The following is a 25,907-nucleotide window of genomic DNA, read 5'->3' as shown; positions in this document are numbered from 1 at the left end:
GCATTATTTGACCGATTAGACCCTGCCGCCTTGTTTAAAGACCCAGAAAACCCTTTTATGTCAAATATCACTGTCTAATTCACTTGTTAGAACATTAAACTAGAATCATTCTATTTTGAAGCACCTGATTAAATTGTCACATCAACTATCCCAACCTGAGACCTCAAGAGGGTGGTGGATGATGTCAAACCCATGCTTGACTTGTTCAAACACTTAGACCAATAAGCTTGATAGACTTAAAAATCCCAAAATCCCAAAATACCCCCACTTAAAATCAAGAAAAGATAAAAACAACATTTATAAGTGAGTCTAATTTATATTCCATGCAACTAACAGTCCCAAATATGAGATTGCAATGACAAGTACATCCCAAACTCGCATTGGACGCACAAAACCTGCAAAAGTTAACCTCAAATCGAGAAAAATCTTTTACTGAATAAGAAAGCTTGACTGAGCACCCTTTTCCTTGAAAATCTTTGCCTTTTTCCTTAAAAAAACTTTCTTAAAGCCCAAGTTCTCTTATTAGGCGAATTTCAAATATGTCCCCCTCCCTTTCTTTAAAAATACAGACCCAAGGAAAAACAAAAGATAGAAAGCCAAAAAGCATTCCTAATCCCATAAGTGCCCATTCGTCAGAAAACCCCAAGCCTTTAAACCTGAAACTCTCAAATCCACCCCTTTGTTCTCAAATTGAATTGTTGCAACTAGAAATACTCTCCATCTCAATAGCCCATTCAAGTTTCATTCTAACTCATTACAATTGTTGAAAAATCTTTGTCAATGACACACACATGAGAGGTAAGCCTCCCACTCCCTTATTTACTTAAATCGAAATCTCTATTGTTGTTAGTTCAGTTATGGGTTGCTTGAAGTTCTGAGATCTTGGAGAGCTTGCATTCTCAACTTCTTCTTAACTGAGAAAAGAGGAAAGAATGTGAGAGTCTTAGATAAATTAATACCTAAGGCCTAATAGCATCACCTCGAAATCAATTTCAAGAGGACTTGGGAGCATTTTTCTCCAGGTTTTAGAAATTCTAGCACTCGTCTTACTAGTTTTTTGTCAGAAATTAAGCCTAAAAAACTCTCGTATTGGGTTTCGAGAGAGGGGTGCCTAACACATTCCCTCTCCCAATCCTTGTAATCCAAAATCTCTTGATTGTGTGCATTTTCCCATGGAGAATGAAGTCACTATCAAGGAAATAAGATTAAACTTTCAAAGTTGAAATGAGGGCCTATTTTCTCTAAAAAATAAGTGAAAACTCCATCGTTTTAAACCAGCCATGAGCTTCTTAGATCTTACAATAGCATACTAGCCACTAAAGTTTGGAACCATTTTGCCACAGTACTTAATGTACCTTTTATCCAATATCACTCAGCTTGGTCAAGGATGAAAGATTGGTTTCAATTCAGCTTAACTTCAAGTTCACAAGTAGCCTAGTTAATTGAAGTTACAGTTATGTTGATTATAATGGAAGTGTGGAAGGAAAGATGTAGGAAAGGAATGGAGGAAAGTGTTCGTCCTACTTCTTCTATAATACTCACTATTAATACCTGGTTAAAGGAAATTCAGTGGAAATTGCCAACCAACAACCCTTTACATTTCGATAGCTATACCCTAGAAAACTTGAATATCCCAATCATGAAGCCTAAAAGGAGAAAATGTCATTAGGTATTATGGTTACCTCTAGCAAGAGAGACAGTGAAAGTTAATGTAGATGAAGATTTAAGAGGTAATCCAGGTGAAATTGCAGGTAGTGGTGTTTCCATAAACTATATGAGAAGTTTCCTCTTTGGTTTTACACATTGTTATGGTATTTCTCAAATATGAAAGAACTTCAGCCCATTTGGCAAGCATTAAATTATGCTAAAACTCTCAATTTTAGAATTATAACGATTAAAAGTAAATTAAAGGTGGGTATAAACATACTCAATGGCAAATTTTGGGATTCATGACTCCATACATAAGGTTTCCTTTAACCCACTTTCACTCATATTCTTATGAGAAGAAAAATAGTGGCTGGCTCTTACAAATTTCAAATGCGATGAAAAAGAGAATTTTGTTTTTCAATTGAAATATGAACTTCCAAGAGTTATAAGGCTTGCAATTTTTGATGATTTACTTCAACTCCCTAGGATTAGATTGGCTTAACACGGTTTCATTTGAGTGCATGAAGTAGATAAATTTATAAGCTACATTCATGCATATAGATTTTCATAGGGGTAAGGTTTTTATGCCCCCCCCCCCCCCCAGGTTTATTTTTTGAATTTAATAAAATCCATAGTGCCCCCTTCCATCGAGAGTACAATTTGGGGTTACAAAAATAAATAAATAAATAAACAAGAAACAAGTACAAATATATGAAGTAATCTTATTAACGCTTGGGCCTAGCAACTAATGGATGGTAACACCCATCTGATAATATAGATAACCCAAAACCATAAAAAGAACTAAGATTGCATACCCTACTAAAGATAATATCATCATTGGTAACAAACTATCTTGCACTTCAAAATCCAAACTCCCAAGAAATAGATATCATGACAAGAAGTATAAAATAATGGAGGTGAGATGTTTTTTGGCTATCTCCCTTCCACGTCACAATGCCCTCATCGCCCTTTGTAAACCAAAAATCCAACCACTTATGGAGGAGTAACTTCCCCCTATGCCAGTCCTAAACAACCTCTCCTTGAAAGCCTAGAGGCTTGCCTTCATCGCATTGTACAAAGGCATCATTTCTTCTAAATGCACTTCGCATTACCCTATTATGCTAGTCCTATCATGCCACTAATGCACAAAGACAATAAAGAGGATACATCATCCACAAAAATCCCAAATTCCCCATAAGAGCCCAAGAACGTATGGGTCCTACAACACCTATGAGTCAACAAGGGCTCCATGTGTTTGAAGGGTTAGAAATTAGATTATGGATGGCTGAACCATGCTTGATGGCTAGAAGATTTCCCAAAAATTTTCTAACACAAATCGAGAATCGCTTTTTCGGTGATTTTGAAATCTAAAATTTTTGAATCAATCTTGCATTGAATCGGATCAGATTTGAAATGAAAATAAAAATTGATCATGCTTAATACAGAGTCCAAAAATCACAGATCTTAGAGTGGAAGTTAACGCCCAATATTAATCCCAAAACTGTTCTCCAACTAAAGATGGCATAGTGTGTATGAGAAGCCAATTCAGCAACATCGTTTCAACAAAACTGCTATCCAACTTGCTTGGATTGAATGGTATTTGTGAGTCTGATTTCCCTAATGTTTTTCTAGAAAAAAAAAGTGAAAAACTGATAAAGTTCAGTTCTTGCAATGGCTAGGTCATGGTAGGGTTTCTAGGAGGCAAGGGAAAAGATGAGAGAATAAGAGAGTAGAGAATTAACTAATTTAAGCTCTCCCATCTTTCTCCTTTATATAGAGCACTCTTCTAACCTAACTAAGAGTTGATCCAAATATTTGGATCAAAACTCTATCATTAATTGATAAGAATTATCCTCTTAAGAGGATAGGTGCTCCATGCCCAGTTTTGACCCAATAAGTTGTCATGTGATATCTTAACTAATCACATTAGGCCCATTATCTCTAATGGCTCACGTCCCTAAGTGTTGCATGGCCACTTTGGGCCTAAATATTGTATGGCATGGGACTCCACAAAGGTCTAACACAAGTCCATAAAGGTTTGGCCCTATCTTGAAAGAGGTTAGGCTCAATTCATTGCTTAGAACAATGAACCACTGACTCAGTCAACTCGGGTTCAGTTTGGACTCAACATTTACAACTAAATGATCATTGGATTCAACCACCCTATGAAGACCCAAGGATAATGGACTTATGTAAGATACAGTCCATTAGGTAAACAACCCTGAAATGGTTTCTTACACTTTAACCTCTCATCTCATAATCATCAAAACTCTGCCCACAGGGAAGGACCTCTCCCCTAACTACAAAATGTAGTGTCACACTCTCTGCTCGAATGGGTCCTGGGATTAAAACCTTTTGCAAACATTTTTCATAAAATAACATAATATAATAATACAAATATATTTTGCAAATCAGATTTCAAATATAGTTAAAATCCACTACCAGCAATTTAGGATTCCATCAGAGTCTAAAGTCTGATATTCACTTTCTCTAACAAAGGGGTCAATCCTATCACTATGATCACCTACCCAAGTAATTTCCCAAACTACCTCAACTTGCCCATGTATTTAACCCTTGATGGATCTCACTGGTTAGCACATCAAAGGCAGTTCAATCCAATTCCTAGTGTAGTATCATAATCAAGTCTACGATTAAGTGCAATTTTTCAATTTTGCCTATCTATCTCCAATGTCTAGGGCATAACTAGAAATTGGTCTAGGTTCAGTGCTTCTTATAAACACCCTCTAGGCTCTATCTGTGCTTGGGATCTAACCTAAGCGGCTAAGAAAAGTTACTCCAATTATTTGGTAGCACACTAGTGTCAATCTTATCAGGATAGACTCCCCAAATCTATCCAATGGCTAAGAACATTCTAAAATAACACGAGTCTCTTAAGTATCTAGTTTAAGGAATAATTCACAAAAAACATACCAATATGAACATGAAACAATAATTTACTTTATTCATTTACTAATAAATATTTATATACATCAATATTAGAGCTAAGGGCATACACTATCTAAGACCATGTACTCAACCTCTCATTTCTTAGTCATTCTCTTAAAACAATCCATAGCCAAAAGGAAACTAGCAAACCGAAGGCACTTACAAAACATACCAAGCATCACCCATCACATTGAGAGGCTCATATCGACCCACATTTTTTTACCAAGTACATAGAACCATTAATCACATTAGGAACCTCCCATCGCATGACTGATCTCACTAATTATAGGTCCTGCTCACAAAATTTCATGTTTCACATTCAACCAATGCATCACACCTTTGCTTACTAATACAATTACTTCTACGAGTAAGCACGTGGTTTAAAATAAGGAAGGTAAACCTTGAAATGACTAAACTCATTGTCAAAAACTCTTGTGTATCAATACAAATACTTCTATCAATAAACAAGGGGCTAATATAAATGTACAAATTTAGATATCACACTAACTGTGATTACTGACATGCCACAAGGCCATGTAGTCAACCATCACATAACAATAGCTACACAATGAGATAATAGCACAGTAGTTAGACCTGTTCATGGGCCGGGTAGCCCGATGGCCCAACCCGGCCTGGCCTCGGACGGGCATGTACATATTATTAGACCTGCAGACCCAAGCTCGGGCCCAATGTTCTAAGCTTGACCTAATTTTGGGCTGGGCTCAAGATTTTATATGAAAGCCCAGTCCAACAATATATAATATTAATATTTTTATTTTGTAAATCTAACCCTAATTCCAAATTTCCAATCGATACTCCCTCCCCCCAACCTTTCGATAGCTCCCTTGAGTCCCCTCATTCCTCTACCCTTCTACGCAGTCGGCGAACATCTACTGAAGCAAACCCTAGCAGCGACAACCGAAGCAAACACCTGAGTCCCCTCCTCATCTCAAACCTTCTACACAGCTGGTGGGAATGAAAACAGGGCGGGTTTGGGGCGGGGATCATATTCCCTGTCCCCAACCCCGATTATAAAAGTAACCCCTGTCCCCATCCTCGATCCCCGCCAGGGATAAAATTTATCCTCCATCCCTGATCCCCGACGGGGATGGGTTCCCCGCGGGGACCCAAATCCCCGAAATTTTTTTTAGATAATAGTATTTATTTGAAAAATAAATAAAAAATTAAATTATAAATAATTTTTAAATATGTTTTGATATATATATATATATATATATACATATACAATTGGGGTCGAGGTGGGGCAGGGACCTCAATCCCCATCCCCGACCCCAACCCCGATCAGGGTTCCTATTAATCCCCGTCCCCGCCTTACCAAAACAATCCCCATCCCCAACCCCATCGGGTCGGGGAAATCGGGTCCCCGCAGGAGATGGGGAAAATTGCCATCCTTAGCAGCTAGTGAGTATCTAATGGAGCAAACCCCAGCAACGGCGACCAGAGCAAACCCCAACAGCGGCGACCAAAGTAAACCCCTAAGTCCCCTCCTCATTCCCTCATTCCTTAACAGCGACGACTGGAGCAAACCCCAGCTCTCACATCCTCCATTACCGATATTGAGCAACTAGGATCGACGATGAGTGACTGCACCCCAAACTGATGGTAAAGCCTTTTTTGAATAGGCTTTGTTTCTGTTCTCTCCCACTACTTCCTGTAGAAGATGAAAATTAGTGGGTTTCAATCTACATCAGTCTATCAGATCAGTATCGAAGCAACAAAAACCAATATAGCCAGAGGTTTCTAGTTTGGGTTGTTAATCACTTTGCTTGCTCAATTTATTTTATTTTCGTACTTTTTCTTTGTACATGTTACAGCTAGAGTGTGATGTATCGAAGTCATTTTGATTGTTTATTCATTTTATATCTGAACTTTTTGGTTTCTTTGTACATGTTCATTTCTTTGTGAAGACTTATGAAGATTTATTTTCTGTGGTTTTACCAGTGAATAAACACGTCTTTGAGTGTGATGTACTGAAGTCATTTTGTTTATCCAAAATTACAGTTGCTGCTCATTTTATTTGATTTTAGTTAGCTTGAAATCATTTTATTTGCTGCTCATTTCGGGCTTCGGGGTTGAGCTCGGGCCTCGGGCTTTTTTGAGAGCTGGGCTCAGGCCTAAAGATTTTACATTGACACCATGTGAAAGCTCGGCCAGAGCTCGGCCTGACCCAGCCCATGAACGGGTCTAATAGTAGTGCAGTCTATAATAATTGTTTATTATCCCTATCACAGGGAAATCTCATGATAATACACAGCACTGCAAATCCTTATCGCAATCTTCATCTACCTAGTAATTAGCTACTCATCGCATAGATCATCATAACCCTAACATATCCGTTGCACATACATAATCTCCCCATCACAATCCCCTTGGCAGATCCCACATTATGGTAGCAACTCTATGGTGTCTGTATCCATATTGTAGCACGAATGTCATAGTCCCACATCGTGACTTCACCATAATTCTACATTGTTCATCGCAAATGCTATTCAACACAAGCATTCTTAGGGCCATGCTTCTCCAACGCACCCACCTAAGAATACAAAAAGGAGTAATTGCACCCATGCCCACGTGCGAACATCCAAAAAGAATGGGATCTCAAGTACCGTTCTGATCACATCAACTTTCCCTAAGCAGGAAAATTTCTCCTAGAAAATCTATAAATAGGGGATCTATGAGAGGAGAGGTCCCCTCACACGTTCATAACCAAGCCTTAAATTAGCTTTGCATCTCTTAAGGCCAATACCTCTCTATACTCCCAACCTTCTCCCTGTTCTCATATTTCCGCATTGAAAAACCCTTCTCTTACAACTTCTCAACTTACCAAAATCTCCTTCAAGACCATCTACGATCACCATTGTGCCTTTACCTGACTTAGGCTGCATTTGGCATTCCTTATTTTAAGGACTAATCTCCTTTTTTATGAAAGTTTTTAACTGCAAAAAGGAGATGAATCCTGAATGTCAAATGCAGCCCTAGTATGCCTACCCCATGAAACTCTATTTGAAATTTTAAATCACCACATTCTGGATGCTTTGGATAAATATATATAAGAATCCACCCTCGGGCTCATTTTCATTTTTTCAAGCCCAATTCCGCATATAGCGATCTAAGAAAAATAACATCCGTGATAATGTTTTAAACTTTTACTTAACCCAATGTAGTCTATCAATTGTGACACTGTCGTCCATTGGATTGGATAGAATTGGATGGTAAAGCAAACAAGAAATGGCTCAGGTAATTTTCAAGGAATCTATTTAACATTATCCGATAGAAGAAGAAATTACAAAGCGAAGAGAACCAACAAAAAGAAACAGAACCGTATACTTCTAGTATAGGTAAATCAACATCTCGTCGCATATATCCACATGTCAAAAGCAGAAATCAAATAAATATGAAAAATCTAGACACCAGTGCAACCAAACAGAAAATCCCAAAAATAACAAAAAAAAAGAGTTAACAGCATATCACCCAAAATGTCAATGGTAGTACATCAGCTGCTGACTGGATGAATTGTTAGCATAACCATCATACATGGTTTGGGATCCAACAGAGCTCAATCCCATTGAAGCCGCTGCAGCAAGGCCCTGCTGACCTGCCATTTGCATAAGAGCCTGTCCCGAGAGTCCAGATCCAGCAGTCTGGCTCATGGCAAGCTGGCGCTGGTAGGCCAACAACTCGGCTGCAGAATAGCCCTGATTCATCCCAGGAGTCGGGAGTATCTGAAAGGGAGGGACTGGAGGGGGCAGTGGATTTGAAACAGTTCCTGGAGGGGTGGGCTTACTACCCCACGAACACTGTAAACAAACAAATCCAAAAGCACGTCTTAGGCATGAACAATGCTACAGTCTACAGAAAGTATGTTTTATGATTTTACACAAGGGTCTCAATTAAAGCTGTTCCACCAATCATCATCATATTGATGCAGGTATTTGTCGAGCGAAACCTCAATAAAATACTTATATAGAATCCCAGCTATTACAAGGGCTATTTCTTGGGCAGTAGGCAGTTTGGCAATCCCTTGAGATAAAATCAATGGCCAGGAATATTAGCCAGACCTGATAGGATAACTGCACTGCAACCATCACATCTAGGCGCAAGGTTGAAATTAAATTTAAGCTTCGCAATATACTTTACCTTTGAAAAAAAAAAAAAAAACTTCGACCTAGAGGATTCCTTCCCCACTCCCACTCAAAATACGAAATAAAAAATGTCATACTGGCTCCAAATTCAATCGCATGGCAGGTACCCAAACTCCAAAGAGATTTATAAAAGGGCATGACGGAAACTTCGTAGTTAACATGACAAGGCAGTGGTTCTGTTGTTTCAGCCTTCCTCCGGGATGCACCGAGTAGTCAGTGCCAAGTTTTGAGTCAACTGATCAACTTGTTGATGCTCTAATATAAAAACGGTTTACAGCAAGGATGCTAAAATTATTGCATTGTTATGCAACTGCTGGAATAACCATATTCTTTTCATTTGTACTGATAGAACAGACGTATCCTCCCTACAAATATTTACAGTTCCAGCAGTGTGTCTTTGCTGTAGAACATTGTGGTATATTTCAATAAAGCCCACCAAAAAAGATGCCAAACTACAGTTAGGATCAACGACATTTCGTGGTAGAACAGACTTTTTTTTATTCCTGTAATCCCACACAAAAAGATCCTAATTTCATGGCACCTATGGTTAGTTTATACCATCTGACCATCATGCCCTAACCTATTGTCGTGCTTTGTATTAAATGAGGGCAACCAATGCGGTCCATGAAAGGAAAGAGGGAAAGCAAGAGTTTATCTGGTAATGATATCTTACCTTCATGGATTTTCCACATACAATCCTCCCATTAGCCATTTGAATGGCCAAAGCTGCTTCTTCATGAGTGTGGTACCTGACAAAACCAAACCCCTTTTCCCTCTGGATGCGCACCTCTTCAATAACCCCAGCTCCAAGGGCATGGAACTGACGATGAAGTTCCGCTTGTGTCACCTGGCAAGGAATGTGATTATAAGGTTCATGTGTCTTGTGATATGAGGAATTGGCGTGAAGTGCAAATAGTTGTTCAAAAAAGAAACCAGACCCTCTTGTTGGTCACCTCCTAATGAAGATGTTATCAAACTAAATATTGATGCAAGCAGCTAGAGGAATCAGAGTCCTTTTGAAGTAGGCAGTGTTTCTAGAAATAAAGGTCATGTTGCTTTTTCTTCAGGACCAGTGGGTATGGGGGACTCGATCAGGGCTGAATTTCTTATGGTCATTCAAGGGGTGCAAATAGCAAAAGATTTAAACACAGACAGTTGATTGTTGGACACTCCAAGCTAGTAGTGGGATGGCTTAGGAAGCTGAAATCTGTATTTTGGGTGACTGGATTTACAGGGATGAAATAAAAAGCTTAAATGGTTAACCAGCAGCATGACTTTTGAGGATACAAGGGGTAAGAAGTTCGGCTAATGGGATGGCTGATACTTTAGCCAAGCAAGAGGTTAATATGGATATGGGAGAAGAGAACCTATAGTGATGTTATTATCATTGAAAAATAATGCTAACATAGACATATGGGAGAAGACTAGATATTTGGTATCAGACTAAATACCTCGTGAGCAAGATTGCCAACATAGACAGTAGTATATGCTGGATTATTTTCTGGTGCCTCCTCATTGGTATTCTCTGGACCTCCATCTGCATTGTTTTTGGGGGGTGGGGGGAGATAAAAAGTAGCTCAGCACACCAAACTCGCATGAAGGTCATATTCATTCTGTTATTTGCATTGTAAGAAGTCTTAAGACACTGCTCAAGAAGATGCTCCAATCATTGTACTAAATGTTTTAAAATGTAACCGGCATATGAGTGCCACTTCTACAAGAGAAGCCTAGAGCCAGATGCCTAAGACTATTTTGAGCCCACAAATACATGCAATTGTGTCATTGATTATTGTATATAGTTGATACTTTAATTTAATCAGTGTTTTAAAAGCAGGAGGCACAATAAAAGTACAAGGGCCTTCCGGTGCCTGAGGCACAAGGCAAGGTGTGTGCCCAGATGAAGCAAGGTGCAACTTTTTGAAAAAAAATATAATAATATATGAAAAATACGGAAACCTGAACAAAAAAAAAATGTTTTAAAAATCTTATTAGCTCAAACCAAAATACGTAAGCATATAAATATAAAACAAATTCAAAGTGAAAGTGAAAGAAAAAAGATGTGGATCATGTTGAAAGTGCTTCAACCACTCAACAATTCAAGAATGTGAAATTCTTAATATATCTCCTAGTGCACAAGCACCAATGAAAAGGTAAATAAGAAGTTTTGGTCTATATAAGGGAGTTGGTTTGTGATTTTGATCGCAATTCATTCTATTTTAGAGTTTGCTATCTGATATCTTGACGGCATCAAAAAGGCTTCATGCATTCAAAAGGTCTTTGTTTTCTGCTTAGTTCATAGACGATAAGAGTGCAACAAGCAGTGCAAGGCAACACAGGCACACACCTTTTACCTATTGAATGGGGCATCACTTAGGTTCAACCACGGTGCATGCCTTGAAACATGCCTTACTTGTGCACTAAACACTGGTGCTAGTCAACCATTTGAAACTAGTTATCATCACCATGGTGAAGTAATGACTAGATTTGGCATCTCTAGTCAATTGCCAGGCACTTACTAGTTGACCAGAAAAATAAAAAAATAAAAAATAAAAGATGATGATCATCATTATCATCATTTAAGCCTCAGCTTAGCTATATGGGGTCACCTACATGAATCCTGTTTCACCATTCCATTCCATTAAGACCAGAAAAAAAAAGGTATTTCTGAACTTAAGATATTGATGCCATTGCATAAAAAGGTTTATGTTGCAAATATGCAATAGAAGAATGATATTGTACATTTAGTTTGCATTGTTTGGTTAACATAAAAAGTTAGACCACACAGGCAAGGATAGGGAGTTATGCCTTTGTTTATTCAAGAAAAGAGTGAAACCTTTGACCATTTGATGTACCGCCCCTTATTTGTGGCAATTCCATATCAATACATCACCAATCGGAGAAATTAAAAGAACCTATATACTTTTATCTTTATGTTTTTTTCTATTTAATAAATTATCAGGAATTGTATTCCAATAATCCCATCACAAGTACTTGAACAAAGTTTGAAGTATTGATACTCTTGACAATTTTTTTTTTTTTTGATCAATGATACTCTTGACAAATTGCATGTTTCATTTTTTTTATTTGACAATTTGTCAGGGGTTATCATGTGACCTCTGTTATAGGTTAAGGCCAATGAAATAGCCTAACTCCAAGGAAATAGTGTATTGATGAGGTCAAAATTTTATATGAATTGTATATATAAACGAGTTGGGATCACCAGCCAACAAAATACATTCCAACAACCTACCAACTGATCTCACAACACACATCTCATACATGGTGGGTCCAAGTATCATGATGAGATGTGTGGTGTTAGATCAAGTTGGCAGAGGGTTGGAATGTGTTTTGTTGGCAGAAGATCTCAACTCTGTATAAACAATAAAAATACATATCATGTTATTTTAAATAATTAAAGATAAAGACAAACAAAATACTTGAAGTTACAGCAGGGGGTGATAAGTCATCTGGTGTCCTCTTTGTTCTTTTCTTTTCTTTTTTTTTTTTGATAAGTAAAAATAAAAATTTTATTAAAGGGAAAAAGAAGTTACAGCAAGGGGTGATAAGTCATCACCCGAATACAAAGATCAAAATTCAGATTAGAGAGCATTCTCCACAATACATACCTGAAAATCCAGGATTACTCTGGAAGAATCAGCAACCAGTCTTTTTTTTGGTAAGTAAAAACATAAAATTTTATTAATAAGAAAAACAGATACAAGCTGTTCAGGTGTCAAGATGACACCTAACTCAAAGCAAAACATACATCAAGAGCTTCAGTTCAGACTGAACTGATTCATATTACAACTTTGAATTTCCAAGGAATTCCAAAAATTATCTGCAAAGTCTGAGGGACTAGATTGCTCAAATTCTGGAAGACACATAACCCAGCTGGTGATGAGTTTGCTAACCGAAGCCACAATCTCTTCAGTATTCCTTTCCTTCAAATAGCCTCCTATTTCTCCCCCCCCCCAACCCAACAGAACCCAGTGCAAAAAGAATGTATCTTCACCAGTCTATCACTGATCTGCCCACAACAGCAACCATCTCGTCCATGTTGCAGGCTTTATCTTCGAAGATCCTTCTGTTCCTCTCCTTCCAAATGTTCCAGCAGATTGCAAATGGGATACAACAACATAGCAACTTTACCTTCACACTCCCCCTCAGCCTGGGCCAAGTGGAGAAAATCTCTGCTGTTGAAGTTGGGTGGAAGCCTGAGACCCCAAACATAGATGTGAACACTTCCATAAGAAACTTGAGAACTTACAAGATATGAATAAGTGAGTAGCATCCTCTTCCTGCCCCTCACATAGACAGCATCTGTTAGCCATGCTAAAACCTCTAGATTTCAGATGATCAACTGTCAATACACTGTCCAAGGCTACCAGCCATGGCTACCCAAATCCTACAATACCACCATACCCCTTGACATACCCAGTGCATCCAGTTCAGACCACTCTCCTCTGTCTGACCCCCAAATCTCATTCATCATCCTTAAATCAAAATGCTCCAGCTTAGTTTCCTGTATCAGAACCACATCAGGACTATGCTTCCTTAACAGAATCCTAAACAACCATGGCTACTCGAATCCCACAATACCACCATACCCCCTGACAGACCCAGTGTCCAGCTCAAGGTTCAAAATATCGTTACGTATCGGCCAATATGTGTCATATCGGGGCCTTCCTGATATGCCCCTACAGGGGGTGTATCGGGTCAGGCCATGGTTCAGAGGGTAGTTGGGACTTAAACTGACCCCTCTGAACTGGTTTTGTAAAAATAAATAAATAAATAAATAAATAAAACATAAAAAAAGCACCAATACAGCTATCGATATTTAGAACCTTGATCCAGCTCAGACCACTCTCCTCTGTCTGACCCCCAAATCTCGTTCATCATCCTTAAATCAAAATGCTCCAGCTTAGTTTCCTGTATCAGAACCACATCAGGACTATGTTTCCTTGACAGATTCCTAACCACTTCTCTCCTCTTCCCATCTTTCAACCCCCTTACATTCCAGGATAACAGCTTCATTCCCCAGAACTCCCCCCCCCCCCCGCCCCTTGAACTAACCTTTTATTCCTCTTCCGTCAACCCCGCTTCATCCCACCCCCTCTTCCCCTGTTTCTTCAGAGTTCCCCCCAATCGCACTCTTTTCTTGTTCCTCCCTTCTAGACCTTTTGTACAGATCAATGGCCTTTCTCACCACCTCTTCTCCCATGAAAAACATACCCAATGATTTGCCTACCTCAATCTGTCTTTCTGCCAACTCTTCTATGCCCACCTTCCTCCTCCCCACTTCTGTAACCTGTCTTCCTTCCACCTCTCCGTTTTCTTCCTGAGTGTGAACTGCCTTACCCCTTGAGACCTTCAACCCTAATTCTCCCTTTCTCGCCTTGTCCTCCACATTATCTTTGGTTTTTTTCTTTCTATTATATACCTTTTCTTTCTCCTTTGCCCCTCTTTCTTTTTGTGTCAGACTTCCCATCCCCTTCGAAAGATCCCAACTTCCTTCCCCCTTCGAAATCAACCCCAGAGACACCTCTAATTGAAGGACAATTAGGGACGGAAAGTATCCCAGGGGGAGAAGAAATCTCAGCCAAAAATCTAGGAGTTATCCTTACCTCATCAGACTCCCTCGCCTCTTCCTGACTGGAACCTCCTTCAGCCCTGTTTGGAAGTCTCTCAACCCCAGCCATAGTGGATCCTTTGTCCCCAAAGGTCGTACCCCGTCCACGACTGCCATCCTGTCTCCAATTGTCTTCTCCGTTCTAACTTCTCCCACCCTGTTTGGAAGTCCCTCAACCCCGTCCACGACTGCCGTCCTGTCTCCAATTGTCTTCTCCATTCTAACTTCTTCCACCCTGTCTTCTTCAATGATTGCTTTCTCTACTGTGGTTGTTTTCTCCATTCTAGCTTTCGACAACTAACTGTCAGTTGCCACTAACTTGTCTCTGTCCACTGATTTCGAATTTGCTCCCTTCTCCACCCCGTCTAAATCTGCCCAAAGGAACTTCACCTTCCCTCCCTCCCAAACCCCAATCTTCTCATTCCCTGCATATCTTGAGATCACCCAAATCTAATCTCCCCTGTTAGTCGATTTCCTCTTCTTGGTCAAAGAAGAAGACTCAAAATTACCTTTCTTCGCAGACATAGGAGAAATTTCCAAAGATCCCCTTGAGCTTTTTACCTTCCTGCACCTTCTTTTCTTTTTAAGCTCAACCGCCAACTTGCTGAACGGTGGTCTTCGTTTCTTTTTAATTGAGAGAAGCAACCAGCTATTGCCTGTTCCTCCCTCCCTTTCTTCCCCAGTCCCTCACAAGAGCCCCCTCTATCCTTCAGGTCCACTTCCATCCCATCCACCTGTCCCTCCTCTTTCTCATCCCTAGCCACCTCGTCATCCACGTGTATCCTCTCACATAAACCTTGATATGACTCAACGTCTTCTTCCTCCCCCTCCCAACTCTTCAACTTCCTCCCTTCCTCCTGGCCTTCCTTTGCTCTCTCCCCTGAGATTCAAAGCAGTCGGTACCTTCACCAGACCATACCTCCCTTTTTCCCTGTGATTTGATTGTTGTTTCTCCACACTGTGATAAGTTTCATCAGCTCCTTCTACCATTAATCTAAGTTCGTACTACTCCCCTGCAAACTCCATCGCTAACCTCCCAGGTACATCTGCTGGGTTTTCTACTTCAACCAAAATCCTAGCAACATCTAGCTTCTCCCATATTCTACTGTGATCATCATATTTTAGGAATTTCCCGGATGTTCTAGCCACTTCTACAAAGGTAAGAACACTCCACACATGAAGTGGGATCCCCACGACACCAATCCATGTTGTGTAGCTCGCCCTTCCCCCATTAAGCTCCCCTGCTGTTGCGAACCAATTCAACCTTAAGTCCATTTCCCTTTCTTTTACTTGTTCCCTCTTTAAGACCTCTGTGAACTACCTTGAATGAAACATGAACAGCCACAGTTCCACATGCATCTTCCTCACCCCTAGCACCTTCTCTCTTCCCCACTCCAGAATCACCCAAGCTTCTAACTCCCTTTCATCCAAATCCTTTCCAATGAAATTGATTTCCTGAGTTATTGATCCAAAAAAAAAAAAAACTAGTTGACCTAACCAATGCTTTGTCATACTAGACAACTACATCATGAGAAGCAACCAACCAATTAGTGATGAAGTTAGTTTCACCCTCAATTGACCAGTCGGTTGATTAGTTGATAACTAGTCAATGCTTTGATAGCATTATTTGAAACTAAATTGGTTTATATTTTCCTTTGTAAGAACTAAGAAGATATATTGAGCAACTTCACTCAATATTATCAGACTTGGATTAGAACTAGAATAGTTTTGGTCACTGATCCACAGACCATACAGTTCAACTGTTTAGTTGAACCATCACAATTCACCCAAATGAAAATGCAAAAGATAAATAAATAAATAAACAGAAAATAGAAAATGACTCCATATTATCCTTTAAAGCCATTTCACATAAAAATAAGCATAAACAATAAATATTAGAGGTTACAACACCTATCAAAACAACAACATTTCTAAGAACCAGGCAACTTAAAAAAAAATAAAAAAAATAAAAAAATAAAAGAAGAAGAAAAAGAAAAACCATTTTGGTTGTAGGTTCTCATTTCTGGCAGTCCCAACTCTCCAGTCCAGTCTGACTCTGACAACACTTACTTCACTAACTGAGAAGACTTACATTCTTGGAGGTTGTCATGCCAACCTCTTCACAAGTATAGACTCCTGTGGCCCATGCCACAAACCTAGGTAAGACAATACATGAGACTGGAAGCCTAGAATGATGAAATAACACAAATATGGATGACTTGTAACCAATCCCAATTTATCTTAAAGTCCAAGTTATCCAGAAAATGCATGTAGTCCAGTTATAAGTAGAAGAGTTACAAAATACCTGAAGATCCATTTGTAAGTATGACCGTTGTTTGGTTATCACTGTTTTGTTTGTCTTCATCAAAGCCAGCTCCTTTAGTTGCCCAATTACATCTTATTTGCCTATTCCCAAGCCATTTCCCTGAAAGTCGGGAAATTTGACAAAACTGTCATGTGAGTTCTTTTATTTCTGAACCTTAAATGAAGTAAACAGTCATTAGATGCCTCACCAGTCAAGTCATTTATAGCACTCTGCGCATCCTGCAAAACAATCATATTGGAGAGGGTAATTAATGGCTAACATTGTCTATGTGCAAGTTTCATGTTTTCAATCATCTACAGAATAATGACGCTGATGCTAATAGACATTCTCTCTCTGTTTTCGAAGCAATTATGGTCATTTCATGGTGGTTAAATCCTTCTATTATGCTCTTATGATAGAACCAAGTTGAGCAATCAGGTATTAGAAAAGTGTGGTGTAATATGATCCCACCAAGGGTGGAAGCATTTGCTTGGTTGCTCTCTTTGAAAAACACATTGACCATGGATCATTCAAAACCTAGATGTTGTCATTTGACCAGCTTCTGTTTATGCCTAAAAGCTGGGAAGACAACACACGCCATTTGTTCATAGTGCTGTCAATGGATCGTGTTGGGTCCATTTAGGCTACACAACCAGTCCAAAGAAGACCCTGTAGGGTCTATAATGGGGACTTGGATCTTTTGACAATAAACCTATTTATTTGTTAAATTGACACATTTGGACTTAATAATATGATAATACTACAAGTATATAATAAGAAAAATAGTTCTTTCTTATGGTGAAAGAGAAAAATAAGCTGCAATCGGGACACATAAAGCAGACAGGATGCTATATAATTGAGTCAGTTCAGTTCGGGTAGTGTTCATTAGGACCTAATTTCTTGTGTTGTTTACAAGATCAAAATCCTGGATATCTAGGTCTTGAAGGGGTGGACTACAGACCTAACCTTTGGCATGTTTTGTACAAAAAGGTGGCTCTCAGACTCAAACTTCTTCCAGCCACATGAAACTTTTCTTCAAGGGCATCCGTTGGTCAAGGAAAAAAGGCAAAAATATTTTGGAGCGTAATTGCATTTTGTTGTTCTTTGAGACATTTGGAAGGAAGAGAAACAAAAAATATGGTTTTTATGGAAAGTATCAGTCTTCTAGAAGAATTATGGTTGACATTAGTTCTATGATAATGGAGTGGTTGCCGGTGCATCTTGAGTTTGAGGACACAGATACTAGATAGAAAAGCATTGGAATCCAGCTTTTGGTCTACTTTGGATATTCTTTTTTATAATAAAAGAAAATTCATTAAAAGGAAAACTAAAAATAGCTTTATTTCTATGATAGATTTTTTATTGGTAACTGGTACCATAATTTATCTGACAAAAGAATAGTCATTTTTTTGCCCATCAAAAAAAAAAAAAAGAAAAAAGCTTTCCTTGAAAAGTGATATACTTTGGATATCAATTATTAATTTTTCAGAAAGAATGAAGACAGTGTAGACTTAATATGTTTTACATTACTTGAGATTTTATTTTAGGGCAGCCCTTGCTGCCCAAGATAATGTAATATGAAATGTTTTGTAATGAGGGTTGTAATTTGTCATTTTTATGTTTTGTTGTCTTCCATGATCATGTATTAATGTCTCCACAATTTTTTTATCAATAATGTCTCCCTATCACTTACCAAGTTTTAAGAATTTTCTTTTTACGAAATTACATTTTGCTAGAAACACATAAAATGAAGAGAGAAGTTTCCTAGACCAATTTGAATCTATCTCCTTTCACCAAGCCAGGACAGGAATTTGGAGGCTTCTTCCTTAGGAGTCAGTTCTAGCTTGGGGGAAAATACTCGTATTTAAAAGAACAATACCTGTTGGTTACGAAAAGAAACAAAGCCAAACCCCCTTGATCGCCCAGTTTTGTTATCCCACATAACCCTTGCATCCCTGCAAAACAGTTTGAACAATAATCAATCAGATATGCACTCAATTGAAGAAGATCCAAAACAACGCTTAAATTGTAAAGTATCACTGCAGTAGATATTGGAGCTCAATATAATAAAACAAGGTATCTTAAAAGAAACGTGGAACTTACGAACAACTTGGATATACTGAAAAGCATGCAAATAGAGTTGCATCAGTGACCTCGGGACTTAGATCACCAACAAAAATATTGAAATGCCCTACCAACAAGGTCAGGTCAATTAAGACATAGAAGAACAAATGGACAATCCACATGAACGAAAACTGGGGGAAGAGGGAGGGAGAAAGATGTATGAAAGAACAGCAAACCTGAAGTATCCTCTCTCTGGCCACTAGCATATGCCCAGTTTACTTTAATTGCCTGGCCATAGCTGCAAATGTATTAAATAGCAAAAAGTCAAAAGAGAAATTATAAGACCAGCATTACACAAGGAGTTAAAATACGAGGTGCTAGTTTGAATCAGAAAGATGAAAGAATATAACCAATATTTTAAAAGGTGTTTTGAGGCATACTCCAGGCAAGGTGCACTCAAAACACCCTGAGGTGTATGCTTGGAAGCATGGATGCCTCTGAGATGCACACTTCAAATACTTTTTTCATGAGGTGCATGCAGTACGCTTCATTAAAGAAGAAGAAGATGAGGAGGAGGAGGAAGCTTATGCTTCCTTGCACTTCAGAGGCATATGGATCTTGTATTCTAAACTATGCATGCCTCTGCACTAAAAAACTCTGAATATAACATCCATACCTCAAATCAAAATAACCAAATTGGCAATTGAAGCATTCCAAAGACAAACATTCAATTTTTAATTTGGATTTCCATCTAGCATTGCAATGCTCAAAATAACAATTAGATAAGCATTGCTGAAAACCTAATCTCCTTAAAACCAGGTTTTAGCAGCAATCAACTGTTGTGTAGTCCTCATGAAAATTAAGAAGTGTTAGTTAGATAAACAAGTTCCAAATAGATCCCCAAGCCCATTGTGTATGATTTAAGAGAGTGCAATCTTACAGTTGTCGTCCATGCAACGTCATTATAGCAAGTGCTGCAGACCTTCGATCATGATAGTCCACAAACCCAAAAGAAGACTGAAAATAAAGAATGAAAGAATCTAAGCATCACAGGAGGTTAAAGCAAAGCAGGATCAAGTTTCAAGTCACAGACAATCGGCATTTATAGGTGAACAATTTTTTCTGTCTGCATAAAAACTAGTAAAGACAAATGCCAGATCCCAATACATCTCTAAGTTATTTTTGCAGACAACTAAAATGGAAGAAGTGGATAAAATTGAAAATTTGAAACCAAATTTTCTTATTAGAAAAACAATCTACAAAGCAATATTGTCAGACTCAACCTGACTAGACATGTTGACTGGTTAACTGGTGACAAGAGAGCTTTCCAGTTCCCAGTTGCATACAATTCCAGACACCAGAAGTATCTTTACCCTATTAAATCCCTTCTTTCCTTTTCTCTTAAATCTCCATTGGCCCGGACCTTTAGACTCCCAATAAAACAGGGGTATAACTTGGATGGGTTTCGAAATTTGGATCAGCTGCAATTAACTCAGCTTTTATTGAGTCCCCAACACCAATTGAACTCCAAGTATAATGCCACTATATTACCCTCCTCATTTTTGAAAATGCTCCCAAAACCAAAGGACCCCAGATTACCAACACTACTACCATCAAAATTCAGCTTTAAAAATCCTCTGTTTGGTTTCATCCATTTACATGCCTTGTCACCTCCCTCCTTTTCATCGAAGATGAGCCCGCTACTGCAGCCCAATTTCTCAAGATGTCATCCATAGAAAGGGTGACAAAACTCCAATGTTTTTAATCACAAAGCTGCCTTGTAGATGACACAATCAAAGATTTGCTCACGAACCTCAATTCTTTCCTGATCTTCAAAAGTTCTAGCATTCCTTCTCTCCCATAAAGTCCATATTATTCCTCCCTTGCACACCTCCATGTGATTCATCCCCTCCTTTCTGGTCAACTCAAAGTTACTGGTGAGAACAAGTTAACCACACAATTGGGAGTATTCCACCTGCACCCAACAATAGAGAAGATCCTTACCCAAATACTAAGAGAAAATGAACAAGAGATTAGTAAGTGATAGAAAGACTCACCATTAAACTTACAAGGTATAAGGTATACACCAATGGGGGAGAGATGACCCAATATGGTCTCCCTCTTTGCAGTAAATTGCAAGTGTTGATTCTTTAATGGTAAACTTCCCGATAGAGAGCTCCACCTTAGGTGGATAGGCTTACACCAAAACTCTTCAACAGGAAAAGGTTCCTGGGAAGGGGTAACCAAAGTTTTGAAAAACACATTTATCAAAAAAAGGTTTGAAAAACAAGGCACACATGAAAAGGAGAGAAGCAAAAGTGACCCAAATCCTACTATCTTCTTTCCCAAGGTCAAGGTAAATCCCATCCAATATACCCAACAAATTAGAAACTGAAGAAATTTCTGACTCTCTACCCCAAATTCCAATCAAACACTTCAGAAGAATTTAAAGGTACAACAAAATTAGCAATAGGTTAACACTTAAAAGAAGAAAGCGAGAACAAGGGAATAGATCCTAGGGGTGACTCCCCCACACACATGTCCTCCCAAAATTTAAGCTTACGCCCAGAAAATACATCATATCTTATAAGATTAGACAAACAAGGGGGGATATTGTGATTAGATTTCCAAGGAGAGGCAAGAGAAACTCTAACTAATAATCCAACATCACATTGATTTTCATTGGGCCCATGAATACTAACCACCACTTTGTGCCACAACTTTTCTTTTTCAATTGGCAACCTCCATAGTCATTTACCTAACAAAGCCACATACTTCTTGTCCACATTCCCAATCTCCAAATCGCCTTGATCTTTCCTTCTATGCACTCTTACCCACTTAATCAGATGATATCTCTTACAGCCCCCGGAGTCCCAAAGGAAATCCCTCACTAATTTTTCCACTGTCTTCAACACCGTCTATAGTATTTTAAACACCAACATGTGATAAATTGGAAGATTTGCTAACGTTATTTTAATGAGAATTACCCTTCCACCCAATGAAATATAGTTCCTCTTACATAACGCCAACCTCTTGGCAATCCTTAGCAACACTAGCTCCCAAAAACTATTAGACCAAGGATTTGCTCCTAAAGGGAGACCTAAGTAATTAATTGAACACTCGTTTGTTGGACACCCCAAGAACTGAAAATTTTTTTGATCATTCAGTATTCAGCTATGCATTAAACAGTCCTCTTACTACATTGCTCCTCCCTACTATCCAACCCTTGATCAGCTCCATTCTATTTCTATCAGCTCTAGACTCTAGAGACTAATCTACCCAATACACCAGCAATGTGGGTGAAAAGGTAATAGAAACAGTGGATCCCCTTGCCTTAAGACTCCTACAATCTCCAAACAAAATCATGAACCACGTGTTTACAATTATTGAAAAATGAAAAAACTTTTTTATGAGTAACAATAAATTTCATTAATGGATTAGAAAATTACAAGCATTACAAACAAATAAGGGAAAATATTTTTTCGTAATAAATATTTATTTATACTAATAAATAAAGTGGTGTTTAATGTACTATTTCTTAAAGGCAAAAATATATTTCTGGTACAAAAAAAGGGAAAAAGCACTGACACATCCTCGGGGTAGTGCAACCCCATAGTTCTTCTAGTCTAACTCTTTCATGCCTCTGAATGAAGTCCTTCTGGTCAAGCATTTTGTGGCCTTGATTAGCAATAAGATCATTGCCTCTCTGTACACATGCTTAACCTTCATTCTCTCCCCTTGTCTTCCAGCATCTTTTTGATGTCTTATGATATCCTTCGCATGCAATGGGAGGGGACCTTGCCTAACAGGCTGTTCTAGGTACAACTAAAATATTTTTTATCAATAACATGCAACTTCATTAAAATTATGGGAAAATATGGTAAATTACAAGCAGAGGGAGGTACAACTAAAATATTGAGAACTAATTGTACTACTAAATTCAATAACCAATAATACTGAGAACCAATAGTTGTACTATTAAATTTGAGGGGCAAATTTGTTCTCTGAGAAACCAGGATACAACTAATTGTCTTTTTTTTTTTGATCAATTACAACTAACTACTACTAATCGTCTTTTGCTTCATGCTGAAAGGTAATCAGAATATCAGAAATGTTATAAGCAAGCTAAAAATATAATCATAAAAACCTGGCAATGGTTATAAACAAACCTTTTCTTTTCTGATAAGTTTGCATCCCTCAAGTGGACCAGTACTCTGGAAAACCTCTGCAAGAAGACTCTCGGTCACATTAGGATGGATATTACCCACATACCTGAAGAATCATGACCTATCAGGATTAAAAGGTGATGACATGGAGAAGGACAACCAAATAATGAATAAAATTGAAAGTATGCCAGATTAAAATTTAGCACTCTCAATCATGCATTAATGGTAATCATGGATCGAGCTATGTGGCAGAAAAAGATTGAAACAGCTGTCCCAAAAAAATAAGCCCATTCCGCTCATAAAATCTAAAAAAGTAAACATCCCAAAAGTTCTCTAGTTAAAGTACCTAGAATAGGCTGTTAAGGGCATGAACCACCATGAAGGGAAAGTAAAAGAAAAGAAAGGAAAAGAAAAGAAAACTGTTGCATAGGACTCACACACTGCGGCATGAAGATGAATCAAATCCAGGAGGCAGATTTCCACTTGGAACCGGCTCCATCTGCAAAATGTAAAAGTAAAAAAGAAGAAAATGAAGAAGATAACCTAGAAAACCTAAGAGGATGCCCTTAAAAAGAATGAAAAGAAGGACCCACAAATATCTAATAAAAAACCCTAGCCAAGAACTCACACTCTAAAGCCAACAAATAGGAGCAACGGGAAAAAAAACTGCAGTTGGTCCATGCTAGAACAGATAAACCATACTAAAGTCATGAATGAGCAAGGATGACACAAGACAACAAATGAAAAATGAAAAGAAAGTAGGAAAATGACAAAAAATTGTAATAAATTCTTTCTACCTAATGTAAATTTGCAGTTACCAGTTAGAAAAAAGATAAGACTAAAATGTACAGAATTTGCAAACCCAGTGAGTCAAGAGAATTATGTGGTTTTAAGTTGTAACAAAGCGCACAAATACAACATATTAAAACTTCCTAATCCTTACCAATCAGTGTACCTAAAAATCAAAGTCTGGGCCCAAATTTATTGGAATTTGAGGAATTCTTTGAGATTTCAAGAGAAACTAAGGCTCGGTTTGGAAAGAATTCAAATACAAATATGTACTGTACAAATACATACAAAATATAAGATTTTGTCGTTTATACTCCTTCCAAACTGAGCCTAAGTGTCAATAATTTATATCTTTCTATTCTTCCCACTACTTTCCCATTATTATTGGTTGTCCTTACCTCCTTTCCTCCCCCAATTTTGCATTATTTTTTCCTCCATAGCTACCAAAACAAAACGTCAAATTTTGAAATTTAATAAAAGTTAACCTTTTCATTGGTTTGAATTTAGCCAAATTCCGTAAAACACAAGGGCTAACTTCAGTGTTAAATTTACACTAAGTCACGTTTTAACTAAAATAAGCTGAAGTGTGAACAAAATAAATCTTGTGAGGAAAACAAGAAGACATTTCAAGCGAAGTCACTCGGTACAAAATCATCCAAAAAGAAAAGAAGATCTAATTAGATCAAACCCCAATGAGATGGAAGTAAGAACGTGTTAACGTTCAATTAAAATGAAAACAGGTTCGCACACATAATTCAAGCAAATTAAACGAAATAAGCTCTGAGAGATAGAGAGAGAGAGAGATTAAACCTGAGACATCGCGGCGGCAGCGAGCACGGGATGGTAGAGCTGCTGCTGCTGTTGCTGCTGTTGAAGCAACGCCTGCTGCATTAGGGCTTGTTGCTTCAACCTCTGCTGCATCTTCCAAAGCCCTAAAACGCCTCCGACAGAAAAATAGAAGACAAGAAACCCTAGAAATCGTCAGCGAGACGATTTTCACGCTCCGTCTCCAGGATTTGGACAAGAATTGAGCGAAATAATGCGACGATCTAAGAAATCAAAGTGAAATGTCTCTGTCGATAATGATGAGGAGGAGGAGGAAAGATCTAAAATCGAGGTTTGGAGGTGTAACCTTGCAAACAAGTTGTTTCCTCTCTCTGACGTGATTTTCTTGGGAGAGCACAGTCGGAGAATAAAATAAACTAGATTCGTTTTTGGTTTTGTAGATATTTATAGCATGGGTCATGGGAAAATCTATGATACCGAAAACACATGGTATCGGAACAGTTTTGTCGAATCAAACACCACGCGAAATTTTGATGAAAACCACCTCATTGGCTAAGTTTTTCAGGCATATGTCTTTCAGATATCATACTCGAATTATTTTATGATTGATAATAGATAGATCCGAATATGAGACAACGAAATATTATTTGGGATGTATTTCGTATCAATACCGTTTATCCGAAAAGTAGTGCCACGTTGGAGTCATGTTGGCGTTTCCACTTTTCAGCATGGTTCAGGCGTTTTTTGAAAAAAATTGTGAAAAATGGGCATGCCTCGTAAGTTGCATTCATCCATAAGTGAGTCATTGCTCCCGATGGTTATGTGATGTAGCGCTGATGTGTGTCCTAATTGTCATCAGAACCATTATTGAAAATAATGTTGATGTACTTGTATGAAAACAGCACCACTTGGGAGCGTTTAAACTGGATTCTCTCTAACGATTTATGGAGAAGGGAATTCCGAGCCCTTTCTTATTTCTGATCACTCCCCTTTTTTGCTAGACACAACAGGTCCAAATCTTACTGGTCCTAGGCCCTTCCTTTTTGAAGCCATGTGGTGCAGCGACCCAAGCCTAGAAAATGTGTAAACAATGCGCGTGGAATATTGAAGCTAGTGGTGCTATGCTTTCATAAAAAAAAAAAAAAAAAAAAAAGAAAAGAAAAAAGAAACAAGATGGTAAAAGAGCTTAGAACTTGGAATAAAAATCATTTCGGTAACATTCTTAAAAAGAAAGAAGACTTGCTTCGTAGAATTGGGGAAGTTCAAAAGATCGCAAACAACCCTCAAGATATTCCCACGATGAATATGGAAAGAGCGTTACAGATCCAGCTTGAGAATATCCTCAAAAAGGATGAGATTTTTTGGGCCCAAAAAGCCAGAATTGATTGGATAAGTTTGGGAGATAAGAATAA

The 25,907-nt window shown here is 38.3% G+C and overlaps 1 protein-coding gene across 1 annotated transcript; it reads right to left on the bottom strand.

The window, feature by feature from the left end:
• Window positions 1-7,847: 7,847 nt before the first annotated feature.
• Window positions 7,848-25,065, bottom strand: LOC104593859 (RNA-binding protein 208-like). Its single transcript, XM_010253894.3, has 12 exons — window positions 24,520-25,065; window positions 23,358-23,419; window positions 22,924-23,026; window positions 19,695-19,771; window positions 18,991-19,052; window positions 18,794-18,881; window positions 18,570-18,645; window positions 16,899-16,929; window positions 16,691-16,810; window positions 10,208-10,293; window positions 9,430-9,603; window positions 7,848-8,411 (listed from the first exon to the last, which is right to left on the bottom strand). Exons 1-12 carry the CDS (start codon window positions 24,628-24,630, stop codon window positions 8,094-8,096), a joined length of 1,308 nt encoding a protein of 435 aa, XP_010252196.1. The 5' UTR covers window positions 24,631-25,065; the 3' UTR covers window positions 7,848-8,093.
• Window positions 25,066-25,907: the final 842 nt, after the last annotated feature.

Source organism: Nelumbo nucifera, chromosome 5 (assembly GCF_055504915.1).
Source record: "Nelumbo nucifera cultivar China Antique chromosome 5, China Antique-T2T, whole genome shotgun sequence".
NCBI classification, from domain to species: domain Eukaryota; kingdom Viridiplantae; phylum Streptophyta; class Magnoliopsida; order Proteales; family Nelumbonaceae; genus Nelumbo; species Nelumbo nucifera.
The sequence above is the reverse complement of the archived record's forward strand: the minus strand, read 5'-3'. Positions and strand labels throughout refer to the sequence as shown.

What these genes read in the sequence shown, in the direction of transcription:
- LOC104593859 (XM_010253894.3), bottom strand. Translation starts at nt 24,630, where the DNA reads ATGCAGCAGAGGTTGAAGCAACAAGCCCTAATGCAGCAGGCGTTGCTT. An exon ending in TCATCTTCATGCCGCAGTGT is followed by an intron (nt 23,027 to 23,357) that starts GTGAGTCCTATG and finishes ATGATTCTTCAG; the next exon opens with GTATGTGGGTAATATCCATC. An exon ending in TGCTATAAATGACTTGACTG is followed by an intron (nt 16,811 to 16,898) that starts GTGAGGCATCTA and finishes CCCGACTTTCAG; the next exon opens with GGAAATGGCTTGGGAATAGG.